Genomic DNA, 27,941 nt, shown 5'->3' with positions numbered 1-27,941 from the left:
GACAGATTTAATTGATATTTTATAGAACCTTCCATCCAAAAACAGCAGATTACACTTTCTTCTCCACTGCACACAGAACACCCTCCAGGATAGATCACATCTTGGGTCACAAAACAGCCCTCAGTAAATTTAAGAAAATTGAAATCATATCAAGCATCTTTTCTGACCACAACGCTATGAGATTAGAAATGAATTACAGGGAAAAAACCGTAAAAAAACACAAACACATGGAGGCTAAACAATACATTACTAAATAACCAAGAGATCACTGAAGAAATCAAAGAGGAAATTAAAAAAATACCTAGAGACAAATAACAAAACATGATGATCCAAAACCTATGGGATGCAGCAAAAGCAGTTCTAAGAGGGAACTTCATAGCAATACAATCTTACCTCAAGAAACAAGAAAAATCTCAGATAAACACCTAACCTTATACCTAAAGGAACTAGAGAAAGAACAAACAAAACCCAAAGTTAGCAGAAGGAAAGAAAACATAAAGATCAGAGCAGAAAAAAATGAAATAGAAACAAAGAAAACAACAGCAAAGATCAATAAAACTAAAAGCTGGTTGAGAAGATAAACAAAACTGATAAACCTTTACCCAGACCGATCAAGAAAGAGGGAGAGGACTCAAATGAATAAAATTAGAAATGAAAAAGGAGAAATTACAACAGACACAGCAGAAATACAAAGCATCCTAAGAGACTACTAAAAGCAACTCTATGCCAATAAAATGGACAACCTGGTAGAAATGGACAAATTCTTAGAAAGGTATAACCTTCCAAGACTGAACCAGGAAGAAATAGCAAATATGAACAGACCAATCACAGGTAATAAAATTGAAACTGTGATTCAAAATATTCCAACAAACAAAAGTCCAGGACCAGATGGCTTCACAGATGATTCTACCAAACATCTGCAGAAGAACTAACACACATCCTTCTCAAAATCTGCCAAAAAATTGCAGAGGAAGGAACACTCCCAAGCTCATTCTATGAGGCCACCATCACCCTGATACCAAAACCAGACAGATACTACAAAAAAAGAAAATTACAGACCAATATAACTCATGAATATAGATGCAAAAGTCCTCAACGAAATACTAGCAAACAGAATCCAAAACCCATTAAAAGGAACATACACCATGACCAAGTGGGATTTATCCCAGGAATGCAAGGATTCTTCAATATAAATGTGATACACCATATTAACAAATTGAAGGAAAAAAAAACATGATCATCTCAATAGATGCAGAAAAAGCTTTTGACAAAATTCAACACCTATTTATGATAAAAACTCTCCAGAAAGTGGGCAAAGAGGGAACCTACCTCAATATAATAAAGGCCATATGCGACAAACCCACAGCAAACATCATTCTCAATGATGAAAAACTGAAAGCATTTCTTCTAAGATCAGGAAGAAGACAAGGATGTCCACTCTCACCACTATTATTCAACATAATTTTGGAAGTCCTAGCCATGGCAATCAGAGAAGAAAAAGAAATAAAAGGAATACAAATTGGAAAAGAAGAAGTAAAAGTGTCACTGTTTGAAGATGACATGATACTATACATAGAGAATCCTAAAGATGCCACCAGAAAACTAGAAAACTACTAGAGCTAATCAATGAATTTGGTGAAGTTGCAGGACACAAAATTAATGCACAGAAATCTCTTGCATTCCTTATACTAATAATTAAAAATCTGAAAGAGAAATTAAGGAAACACTCCTATTTACCACTGCAACAAAAAATAAAATACCCAGGAATAAACCTATCTACAGAGACAAAAGACCTGTATGCAGAAAACTACAAAACACTGTTGAAAGAAATTAAAGATGCTACAAACAGATGGAGACATATACCATGTTCTTAGATTGGAAGAATCAATATTGTGAAAATGACTATACTACCCAAAGCCATCTACAGATTCAGTGCAATCCCTATCAAATTATCAATGACATTTTTTACAGAACAAGAGCAAAAAACCTTAAAATTTGCATGGAGACACAAAAGACCCCGAATAGCCAAAGCAGTCTTGAGGGAAAAAAACAGAGCTGGAGGAATCAGACTCCCTGACTTCAAACTATACTACAAAGCTACAGTAATCAAAACAATACGGTACTGGCACAAAAACAGAAATATAGATCAATGGAACAGGATAGAAAGCCCAGAGACAAACCCACACACCTATGGTCAACTAATCTATGATAAAGCAGGCAAGGATATACAATGGAGAAAAGACAGTCTCTTCAATAAGTGCTGCTGGGAAAACTGGACAGCTACATGTAAAAGAATGAAATTAGAACACTCCCTAACACCACACACAAAAATAAACTCAATGGATTAGAGACCTAAATGTAAGACCAGATACCATAAATCTCTTAGAGGAAAACATAGGAAGAACACTCTTTGACATAAATCACAGCAAATCTTTTCTCATCCACCTCCTAGAGTAATGGAAGTAAAAATAAACAAATGGGACCTAATGAAATTTAAATGCTTTTGCAAAGGAAACTACAAACAAGACAAAAAGACAATCCTCAGAATGGGAGAAAATATTTGCAAACAAATCAACAGACAAAGGATTCATCTCCAAAATATATAAAAAGCTCATGCAGCTCAATATTAAAAAAAGAAACAACCCAATCCAAAAATGGGCAGAAGACCTAAATAGACATTTCACCAAAGAAGACATACAGATGGCCAAGAAACACATGAAAAGCTGCTCAACATCACTTATTATTAGGGAAATGCAAATCAAAACAACAATGAGGTATCACCTCACACCAGTTAGAATAGGCATCATCAGAAAATCTACAAACTACAAATGCTAGAGTGGGTGTGGAGAAAAGGGAACCCTCCTGCACTACTGGTGGGAATGCAAACTGATACAGCCACTATGGAGAACAGTATGGAGGTTCCTTAAAAAAAGTAAAGATAGAATTACCATATGACCAAGCAATCCCACTACTGGGCATATACCCAGAGAAAACCATAATTCAAAAAGACACATGCACCCCAGTGTTGACTGCAGCACTATTTACAATAGCCAGGACATGGAAGCAATCTAAATGCCAATCCACAGATGAATGGATAAAGAAGATGTGGTACATATATACAGTGGAATATTACTCAACCATAAAAAGGAACGAAATTGGGGCATTTGTAGAGACGTGGATGCATCTAGAAACTGTCATACAGAGTGAAGTAAGTCAGAAAGAAAAAGACCAATATTGTATATTAACGCATATACGTGTAACCTAGAAAATGGTACAGATGAACCGGTTTGCAGGGCAGAAATTGAGACATAGAAGTAGAGAACAAATGTATGGACACCAAGGGGGGAAAGTGGCAGGGTGGTGATGTGATGAATTGGGATATTGGGAGTGACATATATACACTAATATATATAGAATGGATAACTAATAAGAACCTGCTGTATAAAAAAAAAAATTCAAAAGTCACTGTGGGAAAAAAAAAATCCCACCCCCCCCCCCCCAAAAAAAAAAAGAAAAAAAGAGAAAATCTGGGGAATGAGATATCCCTTAGGGGGATCTGGAGGGGGAGGAATACACATATATATGTATACATATACACACACATATGCATATATGTGTATATATACATATATACACACACATATATATCTATACATAATACACACCCACACACACATATATATAAATTCCCGACCACCAGGAATTTAGAAGGTCACATGCATGCACAGGGCTGGGCACATGCTCAGAAGATCTGAGCCTGAGCAGGCAGGCCATAAGTTCTCACCGCTGAACAACCTTGAGGCTCCGTGCAAGCAGAAGGCAAAGGCTAGGGGGCAGCTGTAAACTGCATGGCTGAGTGTTAAAGGATTGCCCCAACATGGATACAGAGTCCCTTACCTTAGACTGGGAGACTGCTTCCAGGCATCTAAGGAAATTAAATTTCTATCCAAACACTGCCCACTGAGCTAACCGAGCCAAGACTTCAGTGCCCACATACAACTAAGAAAACAGACTTTTAAAAATCAGTTCAGAAAAGTCACTAAACAACAAAGAGCAACAACAACAAACCCTGCAGGGGCAGGCGGGGACAGGGCAGAATCTGCCAGAGCAGAGTTGCCAAATTATATTATTTAAAACACCTGGTTTGGGCTTCCCTGGTGGCGCAGTGGTTAAGAATCCACCTGCCAATGCAGGGAACACGGGTTCGAGCCCTGGTTCAGGAAGATTCCCCCATGCTGTGGAGCAACTAAGCCCATGCACCACAACTACTGAGCCTGTGCTCTAGAGCCTGCGAGCCACAACTACTGAAGCCTGAGCGCCTAGAGCCTGTGCCCTGCAACAAGAGAAGCCACCCAAAGAGAAGCTTGTGCACCACAACAAAGAGTAGCCCCCACTCGTGGCAACTAGAGAAAAGCCCGCACACAGCAAAGACCCAATGCAGCCAAAAATAAATAAAATAACTAGATTAAAATAAAAATCATCTTTAAAACACCTGGTTTTCAATACAAAAAGTAGGAGAAATACAAAGAGACAACAAAGTGTAGCCCCCCTTCATTGGAAAATAAGAAGTCCTTGAGGAAACTTAAATATTGGAATTACTACACAAAGACTTTAAATTAGCTACTTTAAATATATTCAAAGAGCTAAAGGAAACCATGAATAAAGAACTTTAAGTATGAGAATGATGTCTCACCAAATAGAAAATACTAGTAAAGTGATAGAAATTATTTAAAAAGCAACCAGAAATTGTGAAGTTGAAAAATACAACTTAAATTAAAAATTCACTTGAAAGGCAGAAGAAAGATTCAGCAAATCTGTAGACAGGCTGACCAAATTATCTGGTCTGTGGAACAGAAAGCAAAAAGAATGAAGAAAACTGAACAGAGCCTCAAAGACCTGTGGGGAAACCATCAAGTGTACCACATACATACATGGGAGTGCCACAGAGGAGAAAGGGGCAGAAAGCAACTTAAAGAAATAATGGTCAAAAACTTACCAAAGGTCCTGAAAACTCCCCCCAAATGTGCATTAATCTGCACATCCAAGAAGCTCAATAAATTGCAAGTAGGATAAATTCAAAGAGCTCCATACGTAGACACATTACAGCTAAACTGTCACAAAAGCCTGAGAGAGAAATCTTGAAAGGACAAGAGAAAAATGACTCATTGTGTACAAAGAACCCTCACTGGAAACTGACTTCTCAGAAAATCCAGAAGGCAGTTGGAGGACTTAGAAGTGCTGAAAGAACAAGCCTATGAACCAAGAATTCTACATCCAGCAAAATTAGTCTCCAAAAATTAAGGAAAAATTAAGACATTCCCAGGTAAGCGAAAACTGAGAAAGTGTCACAAGCAGAGCTCCCCCATAAAAAATACTGAGAAACACGAAAGAGAGTTCTCCCGGCTGAAGTGAAAGTAACTCGGGTCCACGTGAAGATCACTGGTAAAGGTAACTACACAGGTAAATATAAAAGGTAGTATAAATGTCTTTAAAGACAACTGCATAAAGCAATAATTATAAATATGTCGACAGACGTATCAATGTATAAAGACGTAATGTGAATGATAATAAAGCACAAAGGAGCGGAGAAGGAATGGAAGTTATAAAGGAGCAAAGCTTTGACATACTATTGTGATTAAACTGGCATAACCCTAAATTAATCCCAGATGATCATAGTTAAGATGTTAATGTGGCTCCCAGGGCAACTACTAAAGAAAAAAAATATGTCATAAAAGAAAAGACATGGAAATTAAAATTGTACACTAGAAATATCTATTTCAAAAAAAAGAAGACAATAATGGAGGAACAGAGGAACAAAAAAGACTATGACACAGAAAACAAATAGCAAGATTACCTTATCAGTAATTACAGTAAATGTAAATTGATTAAATATCCCAATTCAAGATAGGGAAATCCTTTGTTTTAACCCAAACACACCTTGGTTATTTCATCAGATATGCTATAATCCAGGAACCTCAGAAGGGTCAGATAAATGCGGAATTTATTGAGCACAGAAGGCAGCACCGCAGAGAGAAGGCTGTTTGTGTACTCCTCCATGTTTGGTGGCATTAGCTGTGGCTGTAAGTGGATCTGGCAGTCCGCCTAAAATGAGAAACAGTACACATTATTTTCCAAGTTCCTAAATCAATCTAGAATTTCAGGGGGATGCATCATCTCTATCAGCCCCTAAGGGAATTAAATACAATTCATTATTAGGGGGAGGTCACTTATTAATATTAACTTATATGCACTATAACTATCTCAGCAATAATTACAGAAGTTAGCATTTTCTTGGTTACTTATGTTTCCTCAATGGTGTCAGTAAACATAAAAAGATAGTGAATCTCTAAAAAGCAGCTAATTAAAATGTTTTAGATGTTTCCTTAATCATGGAACATGTACTCTATTTCTTACTGAACTGTATTTCTAGAAACCACATATAGCAAATCACTCTCCCACAGAAATTTACCATTGGGCCATTTCATACTCATTCACAGGCAGTTCCTCATATATCAAGGGTGAACATCTTTATGCAGAGCAACTATATGCCTTTTCAACAACTGGGCATACTTCTCATCATTAATGACTCAGACGTAAAAGCTCTCTTCATTAGTCACTGATGATTCACCATAGCATTTCACCATAAAGCATGGAAATAATTACCAGGTGATTAGGAACATTTTAAAAGGAACTCTAAAATATTTCTCACGTAGGATTGGCAAAAAACAATGGAACAGAGGCAGCAAGAACAAAGGTCTGGATATTAATCAGGCAATGTACAGTTTCTACTTTCTCTCCCTACATGTGGGAGTTTCTGCGGCCAAGAGTTTTCTTTGCTTGTCTTGTGATTTTCTTTACAGATACAAAGATTTCATCCCATAGAACAAAATAATCAGTTCCCTCATTAATAATCAGCAGCTACAACTCTGAAACAAGTTTAACTTATTAATGATAAGCAGTACCAAGAAACAAAGCAAAAATATAGATATCTTTCCAATATAAACTCCGCCCACTTAAAAATGACCCTTCATTACCGGCAGGAGCGATCTCCCCTCCGAAGTAATAAAAACATTAATATTGCAGGGGAATTCCATCTGGTGGTAGCTGAAGTCATAATCCACCTTCTGCCAAGTTATTAGGTTGCTCAGGGCAGTCACATTATGAACACCTACAAAAACAAGGGAATAATTTTTCGGTAACTTGATTTTAATCACCTAACCAAATTAGTTTTGCTAACGTTGATAATAAGACATGAGATTTCTACTGCTTTAAAAAAAGCATATGAGGCACTGTTCAATCTTCTAAATGGTCATTAATTAATAGGCTTCACAGATAATATCTTTCAAGCTAGACAAACATATTTCTGGAGCCAAGATTCCTCCCCCACCCACCCCAAATCTAATACCAAGCATCTGGTGTGCAATTAGATATTAAATTGTTCCCAATTAAAGTATGATTACTTTGTATGTGGCATCTTTACAGGGCTAAAATAATCTGGTAGAACCAAAACTATTTTTATACAGAGATAAGGTTACTGAATTTTACTGAATTTATACTCACGTTTGCCTTAATTCTACCCAGTCTACACTATTTTTTCTATTTTTACCTCTTGAACTTACCACCAGCAAAGTGTCTTCTTAATTCTCATTTGAGCATAGATAAAGCAATCTGATTTCTTGTAATTTTATAACATGTTCCATAACTGAGGTTAGTGCAAACCATCTGATCTACTAAATATTTTTTCAGAGATTCTTTGAAAAATATTTTTTAAATCACATTGGCTGGTAAAAAATGTTTTATTAGATCTTTTCTACAACTTTTCTTTTGAGGTAATATAGGACTAAAGGCAAAACCTCCTCCCTGCTACTTACTACCTGCTACCTGCTACTTACTTGGTGTATTATCATACTATTTTCAAACTATTACAAAACATAGTTGATGTACACAATTTATTTGTTAATGATATATGCTTTAACCAAATTCACAGAGCAAGCCTTTGTCTTAAATACTTGTGAAGTGTGAATTTGTCTTTATTCAGTTATTCCTTAGAAAATTATTACCACGCCTGGCTTTGCTGGGAGTTAGAAATGGAAGGACAATGTCCGTGCACACACCTGGCGTGTCCAGCTGCCCCTGTTCCAGGAGAGTTTCATCAATTACAAGAGAAGTATTGCTGGGCAGCTGGAGGAGCCCGCTGACCAAGCGATTGGCTGTGTAGTCTTTGTGGGGAATGAATTTCAAGTGGTTCATGTTCGCTATAGTCATCTGCAGATGAAAAGACTGCAAAGAGAAATTTTTTTAATGATCAAGGAACTAAGTTTCCCTCTTTTAAGAAAATATGTATTTGGAGTTAAACACTACATTTTATAATGGAAAGAAAGAGCTTATTATTTCTAAGGGAGTAAGCAGTCTCATGGTTTCTTGAGCTCTTAGAAACAAAAATTTCTCCATCATAAGAATTTCTGATTCTATGAGCTGCTTTATTCTCAGCTGTCTTGTTCCGTATTCTTGAAGAATATTTTTTATTATACCAGTGAACCAGAAACAAGTGATAGACAACTGATATATATATCAAATATTCAGAGGCTTAACTTCTTTAACTGACCACGGGCTAACAAAACAGAAAATAAAATGTTTATTTACACATCAAGACGGAGAGAGAAAAGCTTAATTTTCCTCTCTGCTCCCTGAATTAAAATCATATTCACCAGTAAAGGCAAACATACAGTAGAAGTAGGAAATCATCCATACACAAATATGATATCTAAATCAGTAATTGTGAGAGGAGAAGACAAACACCGAACTATATTGCCAAGGTGATCTACAAATTCAATGCAATCCCTATCAAATTACCAATGGTGTTTTTTATGGAACTAGAAAAAAATTTTTTAATTTGTATGGAAACACAAAAGACGCCAAATAGCCAAAGCAATCTTGAGAAAGAAAAATGGAGCTGGAGCAATCAGGCTCCCTGACTTCAGACTATACTACAAAGCTACAGTCATCAAAACAGTATGGTACTAGCACAAAACAAAAATATAGATCAATGGAACAGAATAGAAAGCCCAGAAATAAACCCACACACATATGGTCAATTAATCTACAACAAAGGAGGCACGAATATACCATGAAGAAATGACAGTCTCTTCAATAAGGGTTGCTGGGAAAACAGGACAGCCACATGTAAAAGAATGAATTAGAACATTCTCTAACACCATATAAAAAAATAAACTCAGAATGGATTAAAGACCTAAATGTAAGATTGGATACCATAAAACTCCTAGAGGAAAACATAGGCAGAACACTGACATAAATGGCAGCAATATCTTTTTGGATCTGTCTCCTAGAGTAATGGAAATAAAAACAAAAATAAACACATGGGACCTAATTAAACTTAAAAGCTTTTGCACCGCAAAGGAAACCATAAATAAAATGAAAAGACAACCTACAGAATGGGAGAAAATATTTGCAAATGACACAACTGACAAGTGCTTAATTTCCAAAATATACAAACAGCTCATACAGCTCAGTATCAAAATAACAAACCCAATCAAAAAGTGGGCATAGACCTAAGTAGGCATTTCTCCAGAGATGACATACACATGGCCAAAGGGCACATGAAAAGATGCTCAACAATGCTATTAGAGAAATGCAGATCAAAACTACAATGAGATATCACCTCACACTGGTCAGAATGGCCATCATCAAAAAGTCTACAAATAATAAATGCTGGAGAGGGTGTGGAGAAAAGGGAACCCTCCTACACTGTTGGTGGGAATGTAAGTTGGTGCAGCCTCTATGGAAAACAGTATGGAGTTTCCTCAGAAAACTAAAAATAGAATTACCAAAGGATCCAGCAATCCCACTCCTGGGCATACAAACAAAACTCTAAACCAAAAAGATACATGCACCCCTTTGTTCACAGCAACACTATTCACAATAGCCAAGACATGGAAACAACCTAAATGTCCATCAACAGATGAATGGATAAAGATGTGGTACATATATACAATGGAATACTCAGCCATAAAAACCAATGAAATAATGGCATTTGCAGCAACATGGATGGATCTAGAGATTATCATACTAAGTAAAGTAAGCCAGACAGAGAAAGACAAATATCATATGATATCACTTACATGTAGATTCTTAAAAAAAAAAAAAAGACACAAATGAACTTATATACAAAACAGACATAACCCACAGACACAGAAAACAAACTTATGGTTACCAAAGGGGAAAGGGTTGGGGGGTGGGGGGATAAATTAGGAGTTTGGGATTAACATAAGACACTACTGCATATAAAACAGATAACCAACAGAGACCTACTGTATAGTACAGGGAAGTATACTCAATATTTTGTAATAACCTATAAGGAAAAAGAATCTGAGAAAAAAATAGATACATATGTGTGTGTGACTGAATCACTCTGCTGTACACCGGAAACTAACACAATACTGTAAATCAACTGTACTTCAATTTTTTTTTAATTTGTGAATCACTATATTATATACCTATAACATATATATCAACTATACTTCCATTTAAAAATTTTTAAATAAATTTTGAAAATAAAATAAAACCATATTCATTCAGCATAGACAGCTGCAGACCTCTGGACAAACTGCTCCAAGGAGGCCTGAGGCATGGAGGACTCCGCACTGTCATCAGTGCTGTGGGTCTCGGAACCTGCTCCACCCAGGAGACGCTGCCTCCTCACCCAGTCTCAGCGGTAGAAAATCAGTTAAGCCCACCTGCACCTCCCTCCGTCTTCCTGAGCCCACCACACTCAGTGCTCTCTGCACCCTGCGTTGTACTCCAATCTACGATCACTCTAGAGCATAAAGAAGTATGTGTGGAATGGGTGGAGACTGGGGTGGGGAAGGATGTCAAGGAAGAGAGAAGATGTATTTTCAAAATGCAGAGGATTTTTGTACTTTGGCTCAGTAATTCCAAGAAAGCATGCGGGGCAGGGTGTGTCATATTATAGATACAAGGAAATGACCCTGAAAGAAACAGAGTCTGTCGAAACAAAAGGTGGCATAGAGCAGGGTGCAGCTCCATATACGCAAAAGCAGGTCATTCATACTTACTGCTACAAAAACTAAATAATATATTAAAAAGGCAAGTGTTTAGAAAAAGTTCAGTGCTGGCTAGACACAAACATAAGAGTAATATAAGGGAGTGGGATATGGTAAAAATGAAACAGTAAAACAAACCACTACAAAGTGATGTAGAATAAAAAGAACAAAAGGGAAATACCTTAGCATGCAAGAACCTTGAGTACTTTCCTCATATCACTTTCATACTTAAAAATATAATTCATGTCCCAAGTATGTGCTACTTAAATCTTGGCCTCAAGCTTTGAGTGGCCCTAGGCTGCCACTCAGACCTCATGTCCTATGCTCCTCCCCAGCACTCATTCCATGGCAGTACACCAGCCCCTCGGGCTGGCGTTCCTCAACATGCCCAGCACGCTGTGCTCAGACCCTGAACTTGTTCTCTGCACAAGACAGACACTTGCCCCAACACGGCCCTGTGTCTTGATCCTGGGTTTGCATCAAGTCTCTCCCTGAACTCCGCCCTGGAGACGGCTTCCCCAACACGCTGTACATGTCAGCAACTCCACACTGTCCCACCCCCCAGCGCTCCCTATCCCCTTCCCCTGGGTCTTTACTGTTCTCCATGGCACTTCAGTGACATACTATATATGTTATTTATTATTTGTTGGTCTTCCACCACCAACAAATGTGGTCCAGGGCACTCCCAGGGAGTTGCTGAAACCCTTTTATGGGGTCCATGAGGTCAAAATCACACATGGATAAAAGATCCATTCAATGTGCAAGACAGACCAATGAATTTACAATAGCAGAGTATAAAAAGTTCATTGATGAGATTACAGATTTCACACAACTATCCTTGAAGAAAATGCCATATGGACAGTTTTGGTCTAGTATCAGAAGAATATCTACAGTTATATGAAAATGCCATTAAAAGTCCTTCCTTTGCCAACTACTTTTTCATCTGTGTAAGGCCAGCATTCCTTCATATACTTCAGTCAAAACATCATGTTACAATAGACTGAATGCAGGAACAGATATGATAATCCAGCTGTCTCCTATTAATTCAGACATTACAGAGACTGGCAAAAATTTAAAACAATGTCACTTTTATCACTAATATTTTTTTGTTTGGAAAAATAGCTATTTTTTTACAAAAACATTTTACTTCTATGTAATTGATTTATTTTCAATGAATATTTTAATATGTTTTTAGTTTTAACTTCTAATATGGTAAATTGATAATAAAAACCCAAACAACATCTCTTTAAGTTCTCAATAATTTTTTAACAGTGTAAAGTGAGTCAAGGAGAGTGAGAAATGTTGGTCTATTTAGTCCACTGCTGTTTCTTAAGAGACCAGAAGACACTCAATAAACACTGGTTAAATGAATGATCTGTTTCAACCTCTTAAATTTCCAAAGTAAGAAGTGATTGGCTTTGCCAGTCACACAACTAATCAGAAGCTATTCCCCTGTCCCCAAGATCTTACTACCACACAAACACTGCATTCCAGATGTCCTGGCAAATAAAGGTAGCTTGACTTTCCAAACAGGAATTAAAACTGGGGTAGTAGGGCTTCCCTGGTGGTGCAGTGGTTGAGAGTCCGCCTGCCAATGCAGGAGACACAGGTTCGTGCCCTGGTCCGGGAAGATCCCACATGCCGTGGAGCAACTAGGCCTGTGAGCCATGGCCGCTGAGCCTGCGAGTCCGGAGCCTGAGCTCCGCAACGGGAGAGGTCACAACAGTGAGAGGCCCGCATAACGCAAAAAAAAAAAAAAAAAAAAAAAAAAGTAGTAGAGATAAAGTTATTACCTCAACTAAAAGAATTATGCTCCAATAATTTAGAGTTTACTCACATTTACAATTTTAAAGCACACAAACGATACCAAATTGTACCAACAAATTGGCATCAACAGAGAGTACAATGTTAAGGGAGTTACTACAGTTGTGTTGTTACTTGAAGAAACCTGTGCTAAGGCAATAAAGGAAATGTGAAACATTTAGGAGTTAGTACATTTTAAATTATGAAACTAGGCAGGCTTTGTTTCTCCTTAATGAGGTCTGTTAACATCTCAAAGTTAAATATTTGGGTTGAATGAAAGACAATTAGATGGACTTTTAAAGTGTACTTAAGCTTATAATACATATTTATATTGATCTTACCGCTGGAACTAGATGTTGAATAATTCGATATAAGTGTTCCGTGAAGGTACTATTTCGTGGACACCCGCTCAAGTTAACCGTAAATTTTCCTAGTGGAAGAACATCTCTTCTTGTATATCTAGGAAAAAAAAGATATCAACCAATAATATACTCAGGTGATTTCCTGATCTCCATCAAAAAGCAAACGAAGAAAAATTAGCTTAATACTGTCATTAAAATTAAAGCAGAATACTCTGATCACTTGTTTTTTTAAGCAGAAACAACAATAAAAATAATAGCCAATATTAAATGCTAGGCACGTGCCAGGTACTGTTCTAATTAAGTACTTAAATGCTTTCTCATTTAATTCCCAAACACTCTTGAGGTAGGTATTATTATTTTCATTTTACAGATGAGAAACCTGAGACACAGAAATTTTAAGAAACATGCCCCCGTTCACATAGCCAGGAAGTGACAGAGCTGAATTTGAACCCAGGTAGTTTGGTTCTAGAGTCTATGCTCTCAACCATCATGTACTACTGTCTCAAATCATACCTGAGGAAAGATTTATAGTACAAAGATGTTTACTGGAGGATTATTTAAACAGAGAAAAAGTAGGAAAACCTAACAATTAGGGAAAAAGTACAATTGTCTGTAATGAAATACTGCACAGCCATTAAGAGGTTCAAGAAGGATTATGATAGGAAACGCTTAACATAAATGAAAAAAGCAAGATAATGATCTGTTTAGAGTATAATTGAGATCTAAGTAGGGATGGATACATATGTAAACAAAAAAAGATGATATGAACAGGTACCAAGATCTGTTAACTGAGATCATCTTCAAGTGGTGAGATTACAGACAATTTCAATTTTCTTCTTTATGCTCTTGGAACTTGTTGAAGGCACACATGTTATTTTGAAATCAGAAAACAAAGAGCTGTAGTGAAGTGAAAGGGAGAGGGGGCACATGTCCACATACGAGTGAGATGTACACCCAATGGACCTCACAGAACCTTGGGATGTATAAATAGAGAATTCAGAATGCAAAAAAGGATAAAAGCTCATTTTACTCATTGGCCAGGTTCTTTATCTGATTTTTGCTCTTAACTTTAAGGAGATACAATCAAAATGCTACATGTGACACTGAGAAAAGTTGAAAAAGGAATTTCTGTGATTTGGTATAACACCTGTTACACTGAACAAATAACCATCTGGTGATGAAGCCTAATAAACAAAACCAGAAACCTTTCTGTTCTTTTCCCCTCTCAACAAAACACCAAACTCCCTTAATTCCCAACAGGAACAGAGCACTTACACTGTAGAAATGAGATGTAATATAAGATATTCAGCAGCCAAACTGTCTCCCAAAAGGGCGTGAGTGAGGAACCCAAGCAGTTCTGCTCTGACTGGAGACAATTCAGACATGAAACTGGAAACAACTGGAGAGAGAAGGGAGACCAGATTCAGAACACAAACCAGTTCCTCTCATGTCTCTTAGGTTAAAAAGTAACTGGAACAAAGCACTGCACGTCAGTAGATGACTAGTATGGACTTAAAATATTGGTCAGTAAGTGATGCCAGTTATCAAAATAAGACAGTGTGTATACCTTTTGGGGGGCCTCATTTTAATGAAGATAATTAACACAAAGGAAAATGGGGCAAAGAAATGGTGACTGCTGGAGAAATTTATTCTGACGACCAAGAACCTGACTGACAGCTCCACCACGCAGCTCTCACATGCTGGGTAAGTCTCTGGGCCACGAGGCTTTAACACTTACACTTACAGGTTTTGCTCTCCTCCTTGTTAAGGCAAGCAGGCAGTAAAGGGTTGATGTGCTGCAACTTCTGGGCTAAAACCACATGGATTCTTGGCACTAAGGAGGCAGGAGGACTGTGCACTCTCTGTTCTTCGGCTGTGTCCGTGCATTCCATTGGATCTAGCAGCGAAGAGGCATCCCTGCAGAGAGATGACAGAGCTTCAGTTCACAGAGGCAGCAGCTGTACAGATGTAAAAATAACACACATCTCTGAAAATAAAATGAGAACTCAAGCCAAGAACAATTTCACCTGCACGTCCCCTTAAAGAGCAGAAAATGCTCCTCTTCCTTGTAAACAGTTACATCACAGATTTCAGGGTACTTTGGTCATATTATGAGATAATGTATTTATTCTATTCTTCAAGATCAATATTTTTACTGAGTGTGCTGTAACTGCAACAAATAGGATACAGCATATCACTCATCAAGTTACTTCAAAATGCAGACACACTTTCTTAAGCTACTAGCTGGGACATCAAATACTTCATCGCATGTCTCGAAAATGGGGGTCTCTTCCTTAAAAGCCATCAGGTGTCTACTATTCAGTGTGAAGAATCCATTCATCTCTCTTGCTAATTTTTTTCCTAAATTTTACTCTTACATGATACCTCTCTTGAATAGTGAATAGACAAGCAGTGAAAAGGAAGTCTGAGTTTTTCAGATTTGCTAAATAAATTAGCAGATGATAGATTTATTGTGCGATGATTGAAACAAATGACTAAAGTGTTTTGAGACTTTACAGACTGACTCTAGAGAGTAATCAATTCATACCACCATCTTCCTTAAATACAAGAATTATACCAACAACTTTTATATAGTGTGTACCATGTGCCGGGCAATGTTCTTCGCTTTGCACACACAAATTCATTAAAATCTCACAACCACCCTCATGTATAATAAGGAAACCAAGCCACTGTAGAAGTTAAGTGTAAGGTCACAAAGCCAGTAAGTGGCCAAACCAGGATCCCAACACAGGCCATCTGGCTCAGTCTGTGTACTAAAATGCCTCCATAAATGTAGTAACTCAAGCAGGAAATTCACCATAACCAGAAACAGCCAAGACAAGCAATTTTGTATGCCATTATTATGGAACTGTTTTAAAGTTGTTTAAAATGTCTGTTTTGCATCATTTCTTAAGTGTGAAAAAATAAGTTCTTCCTATGGAAAACCAAGATGAATGTCCAATATTTAACAAAAAAACTCTACTGCAGGGGCAGAACATAATTCCTTTCTTTTGCTAACCTCAAAACAAAAAAGAATGAGGATGATCTGGATTTTCAGAATATACTGAGGGGAAAAAATATGTAAAAGAGCACATATACCATGCCCCCTTTTATATTAGGCTAAGTGAGGAAAAAAATATATATGTATCTGTTTTTGCAAAAAAGAGATACAGGAGGGATAAAAGCAGAACTGAGGCTGGTTCCCTACAGCAGCAGTCCTCAGCCTTTTTGGCACCAGCAACCAGTTTCATGGAAGACAATCTTCCCACGGATGGGCGGGGGAGTGGGGGTACAGGGGTTGAGGGGATGGTCCAGGTGGTACCGCGAGCAACGGGAGCAGCAGATGAAGCCTCTCACCTGTCCTACAGAGCATGGGTGGGGGCAGGGTAGAAGAGATGAGGGTAGTGGGGAATGACATTCCTACATTCTTTTTATACAGTTTTGATTTTGGCAACAATTTCCATGTTTTCTATACTTATCTTTAAGTACAGAAACCAAGAAGGACAGAGGGAAAACTCTGCAGTGAAACACAATGGAAACAAATGAACCTAACTATGTATAATGAATAATTAACAGAGCACTGAAGTGAGAGGAAGTTACCCAAGTAACTGTGGAACACAGCTGACTATATATACACTCTCATTCTAAAATAAAAAGAATTGGAAACATAATGAACTCGTTACTAGGTTTGTTTTTTGCAGTGGTATGGGTTACCAATTCTGAAATTACCTTCTCTGCATAGCAGTCTCCTCTTATCAGCAGGGAACACATTCCAAAACCCCTAGTGGATGCCTGAAAGTGTGGATAGTACTGAGCCCCATATATAATATGTCTTTTCCTATATATACATTCCTATGATAAAGTTTAATTTACAAATTAGGCACAGTAAGATTAACCATGATAACTAATAATAAAAATGAACAATTACAATGATATACTGTAAGTTATGTGAATGTGGTTTCTCTCTCAAAATATCTTTTTGTACAAATTTAATGCCTTTTCCATCTTAACTAAGCACTTATCACACACCGTCACTGTAACTTTTGCAGGTTGAGATGCAAAAGCAAAACTAGCACTAATTTCTTTTTCCATCTCAACATTTCACAGAATCTTCTACTGTTCTTACTGTAGATCTTAACAACCTCAGCATACGATTTTCTTCCTTTCCACGTAAGTCAAAACACTTTACCTTTTCACTTGAAAAAAAGCACTTTGCAGCTTTTCTGTGGCATACCCAAATTGCCAGATCACTACTCTTATGCTTTGGGGCCATTATTAAGTAAAATAAGGGTTACTTGTATGCAGGCACTTGTGATACCTGGAAAGTCGATCTGATAACTGAGATGGCTATGAAGTGACTAAAGGATGGCATACCCTGGACAAAGGGATGATTTACGTCCTGGGCAGGACAGAGCGGGACAACTCGAGATTTCATCACACTACTAAGAAAGGTATGCAATTTAAAACTTATTGTTTATTTCTGGAATTTCCCAGTTAATATTTTCAGACAGTGGTTGACTGTAGGTAACTGAAACCATGGAAGGCAAAACCAAAGTAAGGGGGACCCCACTATATCATAGAATTGAGCAAAGGAATATATTGAGGATACTGGGAGTCAAGTTTCTTTCTGTTAGAAAAGGGAATTACAACTACGGAAAGGAGGAAGACTAGAATGATACTGAGCTGTGGAGCTGAACTGAACTGGAACCAGGAAGACAGTGTGACCTCATGATTTCTGATATAACGACTTGTAAATAATATAAAGACTGATTGATGTACGTGTGTACCACAAGTAACCAAGTGGTCAAAAAGAACTTCACCAGGAAGGGGATATTGTACCTGCTGGTGAGATACACTGAGAAAGATACATCACTTTGTAGTTTCCTGCCCAAAATGTATAACCAGAATCTAATCACACAGAAACATCAGACAAACCTAAACTGAGACATCCTACAAAATAACTGGCTTCTACTCTTCAAGTGTCAAGGTTCTGCTCTGCCATGTGAGGACACAGCAAGAAGAAACCATCTGCAAACGAGGAAAAAGGCCCTCACTAGACACTCGAGTCTTAACCTTGGATTTCCCAGCTTCCATAACTGTGAGAAATGAATTTTTTGTTGTATAATCTGAAAAAAACAAAAAAACTGTCAAGGCTTTGAAGGACAACGAAGAGCTGGAGACTGCTCCAGGTTAACGCAATGAGTGATCCTAAGGATCCTGGACCAAGAAAATGACTGTCAGAAAGAACAGCAATGAGACAATTAGTGAAATTTAGTGTGGTCTGTCGTTAGTGTATCGTGTATTCATAGCAAATTTCCAAACTTTGTAGCTATACTCTGATTATATACGAGGAGGTCTTTGTTCTTAAGAAATATGAATGCAACAAGTATTCAGGATATGACATACGTAACTTACTCTCAAGTGTTTCCAAAAAGTGTATGTATATATAAAAATGCATGTATATAAAAATAAGCAGGGGCTTCCCTGGTGGCGCAGTGGTTGGGAGTCCGCCTGCCGATGCAGGGGACACGGGTTCATGCCCTGGTCTGGGAAGATCCCACATGCCGCGGAGCAGCTGGGCCCGTGAGCCATGGCTGCTGAGCCTGTGCATCCGGAGCCTGTGCTCCGCAGCGGGAGGCCACGGCAGTGAGAGGCCCACGTACCAGAAAAAAAAAAAAAAAAAAAAAAGCAAATGGAGCAGAAGTTTTAACAACTTGTAAATTTGGGTGAAGGGAGAAAGGGAGTTCTTTATAATTTCAAACTTTCAGAAAACTTGGAGGATAATTATGTCAAAATAGACTCACCTTTCATCATTATTCAGTATACTTAGCACCGGATCCACAGATAGTATGCCATATAACTCAAGAACATCATTTACTTTAAAACAATCCCAGTCTTCATAGACCTAACAAGAGGCCACACAATATCATTGTTAGGACTAAATAACACCAAAAAAGCATACGATATTAGTCTTACAGTTAAAGTAATAATAATATCTTAGCATTTTAAATCAGAAAATGAACCTCAAAGCAACTCCTTTATTTGATAAACTGAGATCAAGAGAGGTAAAGCACTTACCTGAAGTCATTCTGCAATGAGCAAATACATTAACAACTAAAACATGGGACCTCCTGACTCCTGGCCAATGTCTGTTTCCCCACTACATTCAGAGAAAAGGCTTTCCCCAAAGGATGATGGTCAACTAAAACTAGAAACATGCATTATCTCAAAATCTATTACCTACATCAAGAGAAGGGAAAAACCCACGATTATTAACTTTGGACTTATTCATAAGCTATGCAATGTTAGGAGGATTAACACAAACTTAGAATGGCGATGAGGTTTCTCACAGTAAAGAGCCAAACTTTCAAAGCTGTCTATCGTGATGGATATTAGAAACTGTCAAAGCCTCCTATTGGTGAGACCTAAGAGAAGCATGGAAGGAAAAGAGTGCTTATTTCTTGCTCCTGTGCTACATAACTGAAGTGCCATTTAAGTTAAAACCACAACAACTAAGAACAGAAATTCTCAATGATCATTTCTGAAACTTGTATCATTTGTTCACCTCTCATGATTAAAAAATCAGAATAAGCAGAATAGGGGAACTATTAACAGATTTTTTTCCCTTCTACCTTATTTTAAATCTAAGTGAGAAATCGCTTTTGATAAGAAAAGGAAGAATGATGAAAATAAAGCAGATAGGGACTTCCCTGGTGGTCCAGTGGTTAAGAATCCGCCTTCCAATGCAGAGTACGCAGGTTCGATCCCTGGTCCAGGAACTAAGATCCCACATGTGGTGGGGCAACTACGCCCGCGCTGCAACTACATTGCCTGCGCGTCTCAACTAGAGAGAGGCCAGCGCACGGTGACAAAGATCCCGTGCAACTAAGACCCGCCGTGGCCAATAAATAAATATTTTAAAATAAAGCAGATATTAGTAAGTTAGAAATGATATAGGAAGGAAATACATATTAAAAGTTGTTCCACATCTATCTGAAATATCCATTTTTTGTAAACAATGCTGTGGTAGGCAAAATAATGTCCCCCCACTACTCCAACCAATATCCACTTCTTAATCACTGGAATCCTTGAGTATGTTGTTACCTTACATGTATAAGGAACTTGTATACATTAAGGACCCTAAGATGGGGAGATTATTCTGGATTGCATGGGTGGGCTCAATTTAATCATACATGTCCTTAAAATTGGAGAATCTCTCCTACCTAAGGTCAGAGGGAGATGTGACTATGAAGAAACGGTCAGAGGGCTACATTACTGCTGACTTAGAAGATGGAGGAAGGGGACACAAGCCAAGGAATAATGGCAGCCTCCAAAAGCTGGAAAAGGCAAGAAAACAGATTCCCCCCCGCTACAGCCTCCAGAGAGGAACCAGTCCTGCTGTCACCTGAATTTTACCCCCAGCGAGATCCATGTTGGACTTCTGGACTAAAGCCTGCAAAATGATAAATTTTGTTGTTTTAAGTCACTAAGTTTGTAGTGATTCGTTATACCAGCAAGAGAAAACTTGCTAATACAAATGCTAAGAGTTTTCTGTTTTAATTTCTGAGACACTTAACACATCTTTGTCAGCATCAGGTCTATGAAAGATTTTATTACCTTCACGAGGCATGCAGGACCCTTCTCTCCTGGCAATGGAAAATTCAGATCAAAAGGAGAAGAGAGGTTTAGCGAGTTCAGCTGTTGTCCAGAAGAAGCTTCAGTTTCTAAACGTTTTGGTTCTCCACACCATTGAAGACCACCAACACTCCCTAAATTCAAAGGGACAGCATTGCACATCGTCATTGCTAAGGCTTCCTGGAGATAAAGAACATTCCTAAACAGCCTTTTGAATTTGATAGAAATGATGCTTCTGAGCTTGCAAACTTCAAGTTGTTACAGTTTTTAAGGAAATAACACATACTAGAAGCCCTTTGACCTATCAAGAGAACTAAGATTATTATGAGATCTGAAAGTGTAATCACTTTTCCCCTGTAATAAAATGGCAACAAATCCCCCCCGCCAATCAAATCTCATGTAAGTAACTTTAAAAGTTAATATTTAACATCATTACTTGACATCTTTCACCCAGGGAGTATACACAGGTCTACTGACAACAAAAGTACCTCTGTAGAACATACTTCTTTCTACTTATTAAGTAGAATAAAACCATATAGCAATAAATTCATTTACCAAACATCTATTAATGTCCACTATGTACCAGGAATCAGACTAGTTGCTGGGGATACAAAAGATCATTTAAAGATAGCCTCGGGCTTCCCTGGTGGCGCAGTGGTTGAGAGTCTGCCTGCCAATGCAGGGGACACAGGTTCGAGCCCTGGTCTGGGAGGATCCCACATGCCACGGAGCAACTGGGCCCGTGAGCCACAACTACTAAGCCTGTGCGTCTGGAGCCTGTGCTCCACAACAAGAGAGGCCACAACAGTGAGAGGCCTGCGCACCGCGATGAAGAGTGGCCCCCGTTTGCCGCAACTAGAGAAAGCCCTCGCACAGAAACGAAGACCCAACACAGCCAAAACTAAAATAAATAATTAATTTTAAATAAATAAAGATAGCCTCTACCCCTAAAGTAGTCACAGTTTAGGGCTGATAACTAGTTATAATTAAAATATAGCTTCCCATCAGTGGTTTGTGACTGCCTGGAGGGGTGGGATAGGGAGGGTGGGAGGGAGGAAGACGCAGGAGGGAGGAGATATGGGAACATATGTATGTGTATAACTGATCCACTTTGTTATAAAGCAGAAACTAACACACCATTGTAAAGCAATTATACTCCAATAAAGACGTTAAAAAATAAAATAAAATAAAATATAGCTTCCCATACCACACAATATTGCTCAGCAATAAAAAGGAATAAACTACTGATATAAGCAACAACTTGAATGGATCTCAAGAGAATTTTGCTGAATGAAAAAAGCCAATCTACAAAATCTATATACTACATGATTCCATTTATGTAATGTTCTTAAAATGACAAAATTATAGGGATGAAGAACAAATTAGTGGTTGCCAGGGGGGAGGCAGAGAGGCAGGAGAGATGCGTATGATTGTAAAAGGGCAACATGAGAGATCCAGGTAATGAATTGTTCTGTATCCTGACTGTGGTAGTGGTCACATGAATCTACATGTGATGAAACTGCATAGAACTAAACACATACACATGCACAAAAATAACTGCATGTAAAAATGTGAATTCTGGGGCTTCCCTGGTGGCGCAGCGGTTGACAGCCTGCCTGGCAATGCAAGGGACACGGGTTAGTGCCCCGGTCTGGGAAGATCCCACATGCCACAGAGCAGCTAGGCCTGTGAGCCATGGCCGCTGAGCCTGCACATCTGGAGCCTGTGCTCCACAACGGGAGAGGCCACAACAGTGAAAGGCCCACGTACTGAAGAAAAAAAAAAAAAAAAAAGTGAATTCTGAATAAGGTCTATGGACTATATCAATATCCATTTCCTAGTTATGATATTCTACTATTAATTATGCAAGATGTTGACCCAGATGAAACTGGATCAAGTATATACAGGATCTCTCTTATGTTTTACAACTGCATGTGAATCTATACTTATCTCCAAAACAGCTTAAAATATATATACAGCCTGAAAAATTGCCTAGAAACCAACAAACAAGGTAAATTTTACATAAATAATGCACTCAAATGCATTCAAAAGCCCTGAAAAGTATGATATTCAAACAAAAGGGGCAAGAAATAGAAAGAAGCATCAATAGCTTAAATGATGAGAACTACCATATGTCTTGGATTCTAATATGTTATTTATTGTTATGATACACCGTTAATTTTAATAAACATTTGGGGGGTGAGTGGAGAAAAAGAATACTATCACATTTGTATACATTTACTGTAAAACATTCCATTTTTAAAAACGTTAAAATATGCCTTAGCATTAAAGAAATATGGTAATATGAACTTACAAAGTAGAATAATATATGATTAAATGAAATTCAGTAGTAAATCTTTGTTTACCACGGATTGTTATATTTGCCCTCCCAACCCATCCTTCACATCCAAATTAACTGGACTAATTTTTTTTTTTTTTTTTTTTGCGGTACACGGGCCTCTCGCTGTTGTGGCCTCTCCCATTAAGGAGCACAGGCTCCGCAGCCATGGCTCACGGGCCCAGCCGCCCCGCAGCATGTGGGATCCTCCAAGACCGGGGCACGAATACGTGTCCCCCACATCGGCAGGTGGACTCTCAACCACTGCGCCACCAGGGAGGCCCAACTAGACTAATTTGTTTTTACCTCCTCTGCCTTTAACTTGTCCTTGGATTAAAGATGCTAAAGAGAAATGACTGGACACAAAAGGAGAAATAAAGACAAACTTATCTACCTGCCATATGAAGGAATTCAGTGCTCATAATAACTGTGACTGGTGAAATCAATAATGATATATACCAATTTTGAAATTCTCTGAGAAAATTTCAACTTTTGGTCTCCTTGTTTTAATCAGAATTGCGTTTTAATTAATTTTAATATATAAACCACTACAAACTTACATAAATAGAACAAACAGAACTGTGACTATTCTAAGGGTTATTTGCTTTAAAGTTTAGGAGTAAGTAATCCAGTATACCACAATATCATATTTTTCCTCCAATGTTTTCAGACTTACTAATTAAAGCATCACTATTCCAAAAAGAAAATAAGAAAGGATGTTTCAGATATAAATAAGTCACTTTTAGGGTAGAGTACTTCATCTTACTTAAAAGCTGAGATTTAAAAAAACATGAAGAAAGATAAAAAACCTTTTCCAGCTACCCAAATTGAGACCCTTAACAGCTGACAGTAGAGTAGCCACTTCTCACTAAGTGATGCCTAACTGCTCAATCATGAAGTACAGTCTGACCAAAGAGTAACTGTTCAAACTCTCAAAACTGTCTATAATTCTGATAAACCTCAAAGCAAATTTGTCAAATCACTGCCAGCTCCTAAATCTAGAGGTACATTATACAACAATTAATTCTGAATATGAATCTAGTGCAAGAGACCAGAAGTCTACCGAAAGCCCAATGGCACACACTACCTGCTTGTCTCGCACCCGCATGCTGCTCTTTCTGTTTATTCGGCTGTAGGTCCATATCTTCATCATCTTCATAACTCCTCTTGTGACGACTGGGAGTGTAGGATGTTGAAGGGCTGACTCGAGCTTGGTTTGTATTAACATAGGCGTTAAATGAAAGGTTAAGGAAAGATTTTCATGAACTGGGGAAAATTGTAAGTTACCCTACCTAGGTGACTAATAAAAGACTATTACTTTGGCAGTTTGGTTAAAATAAAAATGTATTTTTAAAAGAAGGTTGAGGCTTCCCTGGTGGCGCAGTGGTTGAGAATCTGCCTGCCGATGCAGGAGAGACGGGTTCATGCCCGGGTCCGGGAAGATCCCACATGCCGCGGAGCGGCTGGGCCCGTGAGCCATGGCCGCTGAGCCTGTGCTCCACAACGGGAGAGGCCACAACAAAAAAAAAGGTTGACGTATACAATAAATAAGCTATAAGGATATATTGTACAGCAGCAGTCCCCAACCTTTTTGGCACCAGGGACCAGCTTCACAGAAGACAATTTTTCCCGGACGGGGTGTGTGCGCATATGCAGGGGATGGTTCAAGCAGTAATGAGAGTGATGGGGAGCGGCGAAATGAAGCTTCCCGAGCTTGCCTGCCGCTCACCTCCTGCTGTGCGGCCCAGTTCCTAACAGGCCATGGCCCAGGGGTTGGGGACCCCTGTTGTATAACACAGGGAATATAGCCAATATTTTATAATAAATATGGAGTATAATTTATCAAAATTTTGAATCGTTATGTTGCACACCTGAAATTAAAACACTATTGTAAATCAACCACACCCAATTTTTTAAAAAAACCCCAAATAACAAAAATTTCTTTTTAATAAAAGAAGGCTGAACTTCTAGTTTGGGTCATAAGAATTAACAGCTCAAACTTATGCCCCCTACCTTGCTGTAAAGACTATAAAACTGATCTCCCAAGGTAATAGAAATAAAAGCAAAAATAAACAAATGGGACCTAATCAAACTTATAAGCTTTCACACAGAAAAGGAACCATAAATAAAATGAAAAGACAACCTATGGACTGGGAGGAAATATTTGCAAAAGATGAGACCTACAAGGGCTTAATTTCCAAAATATACAAACAGCTCATACAACTCAATAAGAAAAAAACAAACAACCCAATCAAAAAATGGGCAGAAGATCTAAACAAACACTTCTCCAAAGACGGAATACAGAAGGCCAACAGGCATATGAAAAGATGCTCACGTCGCTAATTATTAGAGAAATGCAAATCAAAACTACAATGAGGTATAATCACTTCACACTGGTCAGAATGGCCATCATCAAAAAGTCTACAAATAGTGCTCGATTCAGCAGCACATATACTAAAAAAGTCTACAAATAATAAATGCTGCAGTGTGGAGAAAAGGGAACCCTCCTACACTGTTGGTGGGAATGTAAATTGGTGCAGCCCCTATGGAAAACAGAATGGAGTCTCCTTAAAAAACTAAAAATAGAGGTACCATTATGATCCAGCAATCTCACTCCTAGGCATATATACAGAAAAGACAAAAGCTCTAATTTGAAAAGATACATGCATTCCAATGTTCAGACCAGCACTAGTTTCAATAGCCAAGACATGGAAGCAACCTAAATGTCCATCAACAGATGAATGGATAAAGATGTGGTGTGTACACACACACACACACACACACACACACACGGATATTACTCAGCCATAAAAAAGAATGAAATAATGCCATCTGCAGCAACATGGATGGACCCAGAGATTATCATATTAAGTGAAGTAAGTCGGACAGAGAAAGACAAATATTATATCACTTATATGTGAGATATAAAAAATAGTACAAATGAACTTATTTATAAACTACAAACAGACTCACAGACATAGAAAACAAACTCATGGTTACCAAAGGCGAAGGGTAGGGGCTGGGGTGGGGGGAGGGATAAACTGGGAGTATGGGCCTCCAGATGCACACTATCATATATAAAATAGATTAATGACAAGAATTTACTGCTTAAAACAGGGAAATATATTCAATGTCTTGAAATAAACTATAATGGAAAAGAAACTTTAAAAAAGAATACAGATATATATATATATATATATATAACTGAATCACTTTGCTGTATACCTGAAACTAACACAATATTGTAAATCAACTATACTTCAATTAAAAAAACAAAAAACCTGTAAAACTGGACAAAGGGCATGAAGCAACTGTTTTCAGTCTTTGGACAACAAAGAACATAAGGTTATGATCTTTGAATGAGAAGAAACACCACAGGTAAACTTCACATTCTCCCCAGCTCTCTCAGGGGCATTTTCCAAACTGCAGCAAAGGGAAGTGGAGGTTCTGCTCTTGCTGGTAGAGAAAACAGAGCACATAGCTCAGGGCTACTGAAGCAACTGGAATTTGCAGAACAGTTAGAGAGGAAGGAGCTTCAGATAGAGCCCTAGGAGAGAACAGCTGCTGCTTGGTTGGGAGCTTAGCAGAGACTCTGGAAGTTGTACGGTACTAGAACTGGACCCTGCTGAGAATCACAAGCACTTAGGTGAGACCCGGAAATAGCACATCTCGCAAGGACTACATCCTATACTGTAAGTGCCACTCATACCTACCTTAAAAAATCCCAAAACCAAGCCTTGACAAGATCAAAGTGATCCACTTAAATTACCTGCCTGCCAGAACAAAATTCAACATTCTTGAAGACAAAAGTAAACTTTCAACAGTGTTGAGTATCAGCATAACTAATCATAACACATAATTAATTATGTGAAGAAGCAGGAAAGTATGGCCTATAAGTAGGATTAAAAACAGTATCAATAGAAAAAAAACAACCCAGAGACAACCCGGATATTGGAATTAGCAGACAAGGGCATTAAAAAGCAATTCGAAAATTTACAATTTTAAAAGAAAAGATGAGGACTATCATCAGAAAAATGGAAGCAAAGAAAAAGAGCCAAATGAAAAAATCTAGAACTAAAAAATAAAATGGAAAAAAACAACCCTCAATTACCTGAGAACAGTAATAATTAGTCTACAATCATGTGATTTGAGCCCCAGAAAACGAGAAAAAGATGAGACTGGGACAGAAAAATATTTGAAGAAATAATGGCTGAAATCTTCTGAAAAATATCAATGCACAGATCTAAAAGCTCAAAAAAACCCCAAAAAGCTCAATAAAACCCAAGCAAGATAAACAAAAAAACCCATAGTCAAGCTGCTGAAAACCACAGAGAATATTAGAAGCAGCCAGAGGAAAATTAGACCCATTACATACAGGTGACAATGATAAAAATGATAGCTATCCTTTTATCAAAAAACAATGGAGGCCAGAAGACAGTGGAACAATATCATTAAAGTGTTGAAGATGGGAGATACCTGTCAATGAAGCATTCTATAACCACCGGGAGAAACAAACAAACAAAAAGGGTTCTACAACCACTGAAAATATCCTTCAAAAATAAAGGTGAGGGACCTCCCTAGTGGTCCAGTGGTTAAGACTCCGTGATCCCAATGCAGGGAGCACGTAGATCCCTCGTCAGGGAACTAAGATCTGGCATGCTGCACAATGCAGCAGCACCACCACACACACACACACACACACACACAGGTGAAATAAAGACA

General features: G+C 38.1%; 1 protein-coding gene across 2 annotated transcripts in view; it reads right to left on the bottom strand.

Moving 5' to 3' along the window:
• Window positions 1–27,941, bottom strand: part of MCMBP (minichromosome maintenance complex binding protein) — a 67,199-nt gene that overhangs the window by 5,508 nt on the left and 33,750 nt on the right. Inside the window, exons 6-14 of one of the 2 annotated variants that reach the window (XM_059052464.2) lie at window positions 24,307–24,451; window positions 20,864–21,015; window positions 19,051–19,151; window positions 14,985–15,163; window positions 14,522–14,645; window positions 13,226–13,343; window positions 8,115–8,280; window positions 7,035–7,168; window positions 5,938–6,102 (exon numbers count right to left, since the gene is read on the bottom strand). In XM_059052464.2, the coding sequence (XP_058908447.1) occupies window positions 5,938–6,102; window positions 7,035–7,168; window positions 8,115–8,280; window positions 13,226–13,343; window positions 14,522–14,645; window positions 14,985–15,163; window positions 19,051–19,151; window positions 20,864–21,015; window positions 24,307–24,451 (1,284 nt within the window). The remainder of the gene's footprint in view (window positions 1–5,937; window positions 6,103–7,034; window positions 7,169–8,114; window positions 8,281–13,225; window positions 13,344–14,521; window positions 14,646–14,984; window positions 15,164–19,050; window positions 19,152–20,863; window positions 21,016–24,306; window positions 24,452–27,941) is intronic. The other variant, XM_059052465.2, reaches the window with a different exon arrangement.

This window comes from Kogia breviceps, chromosome 2 (assembly GCF_026419965.1).
Source record: "Kogia breviceps isolate mKogBre1 chromosome 2, mKogBre1 haplotype 1, whole genome shotgun sequence".
NCBI lineage: Eukaryota > Metazoa > Chordata > Mammalia > Artiodactyla > Physeteridae > Kogia > Kogia breviceps.
This window is presented reverse-complemented; position numbering and strand designations above follow the sequence as displayed.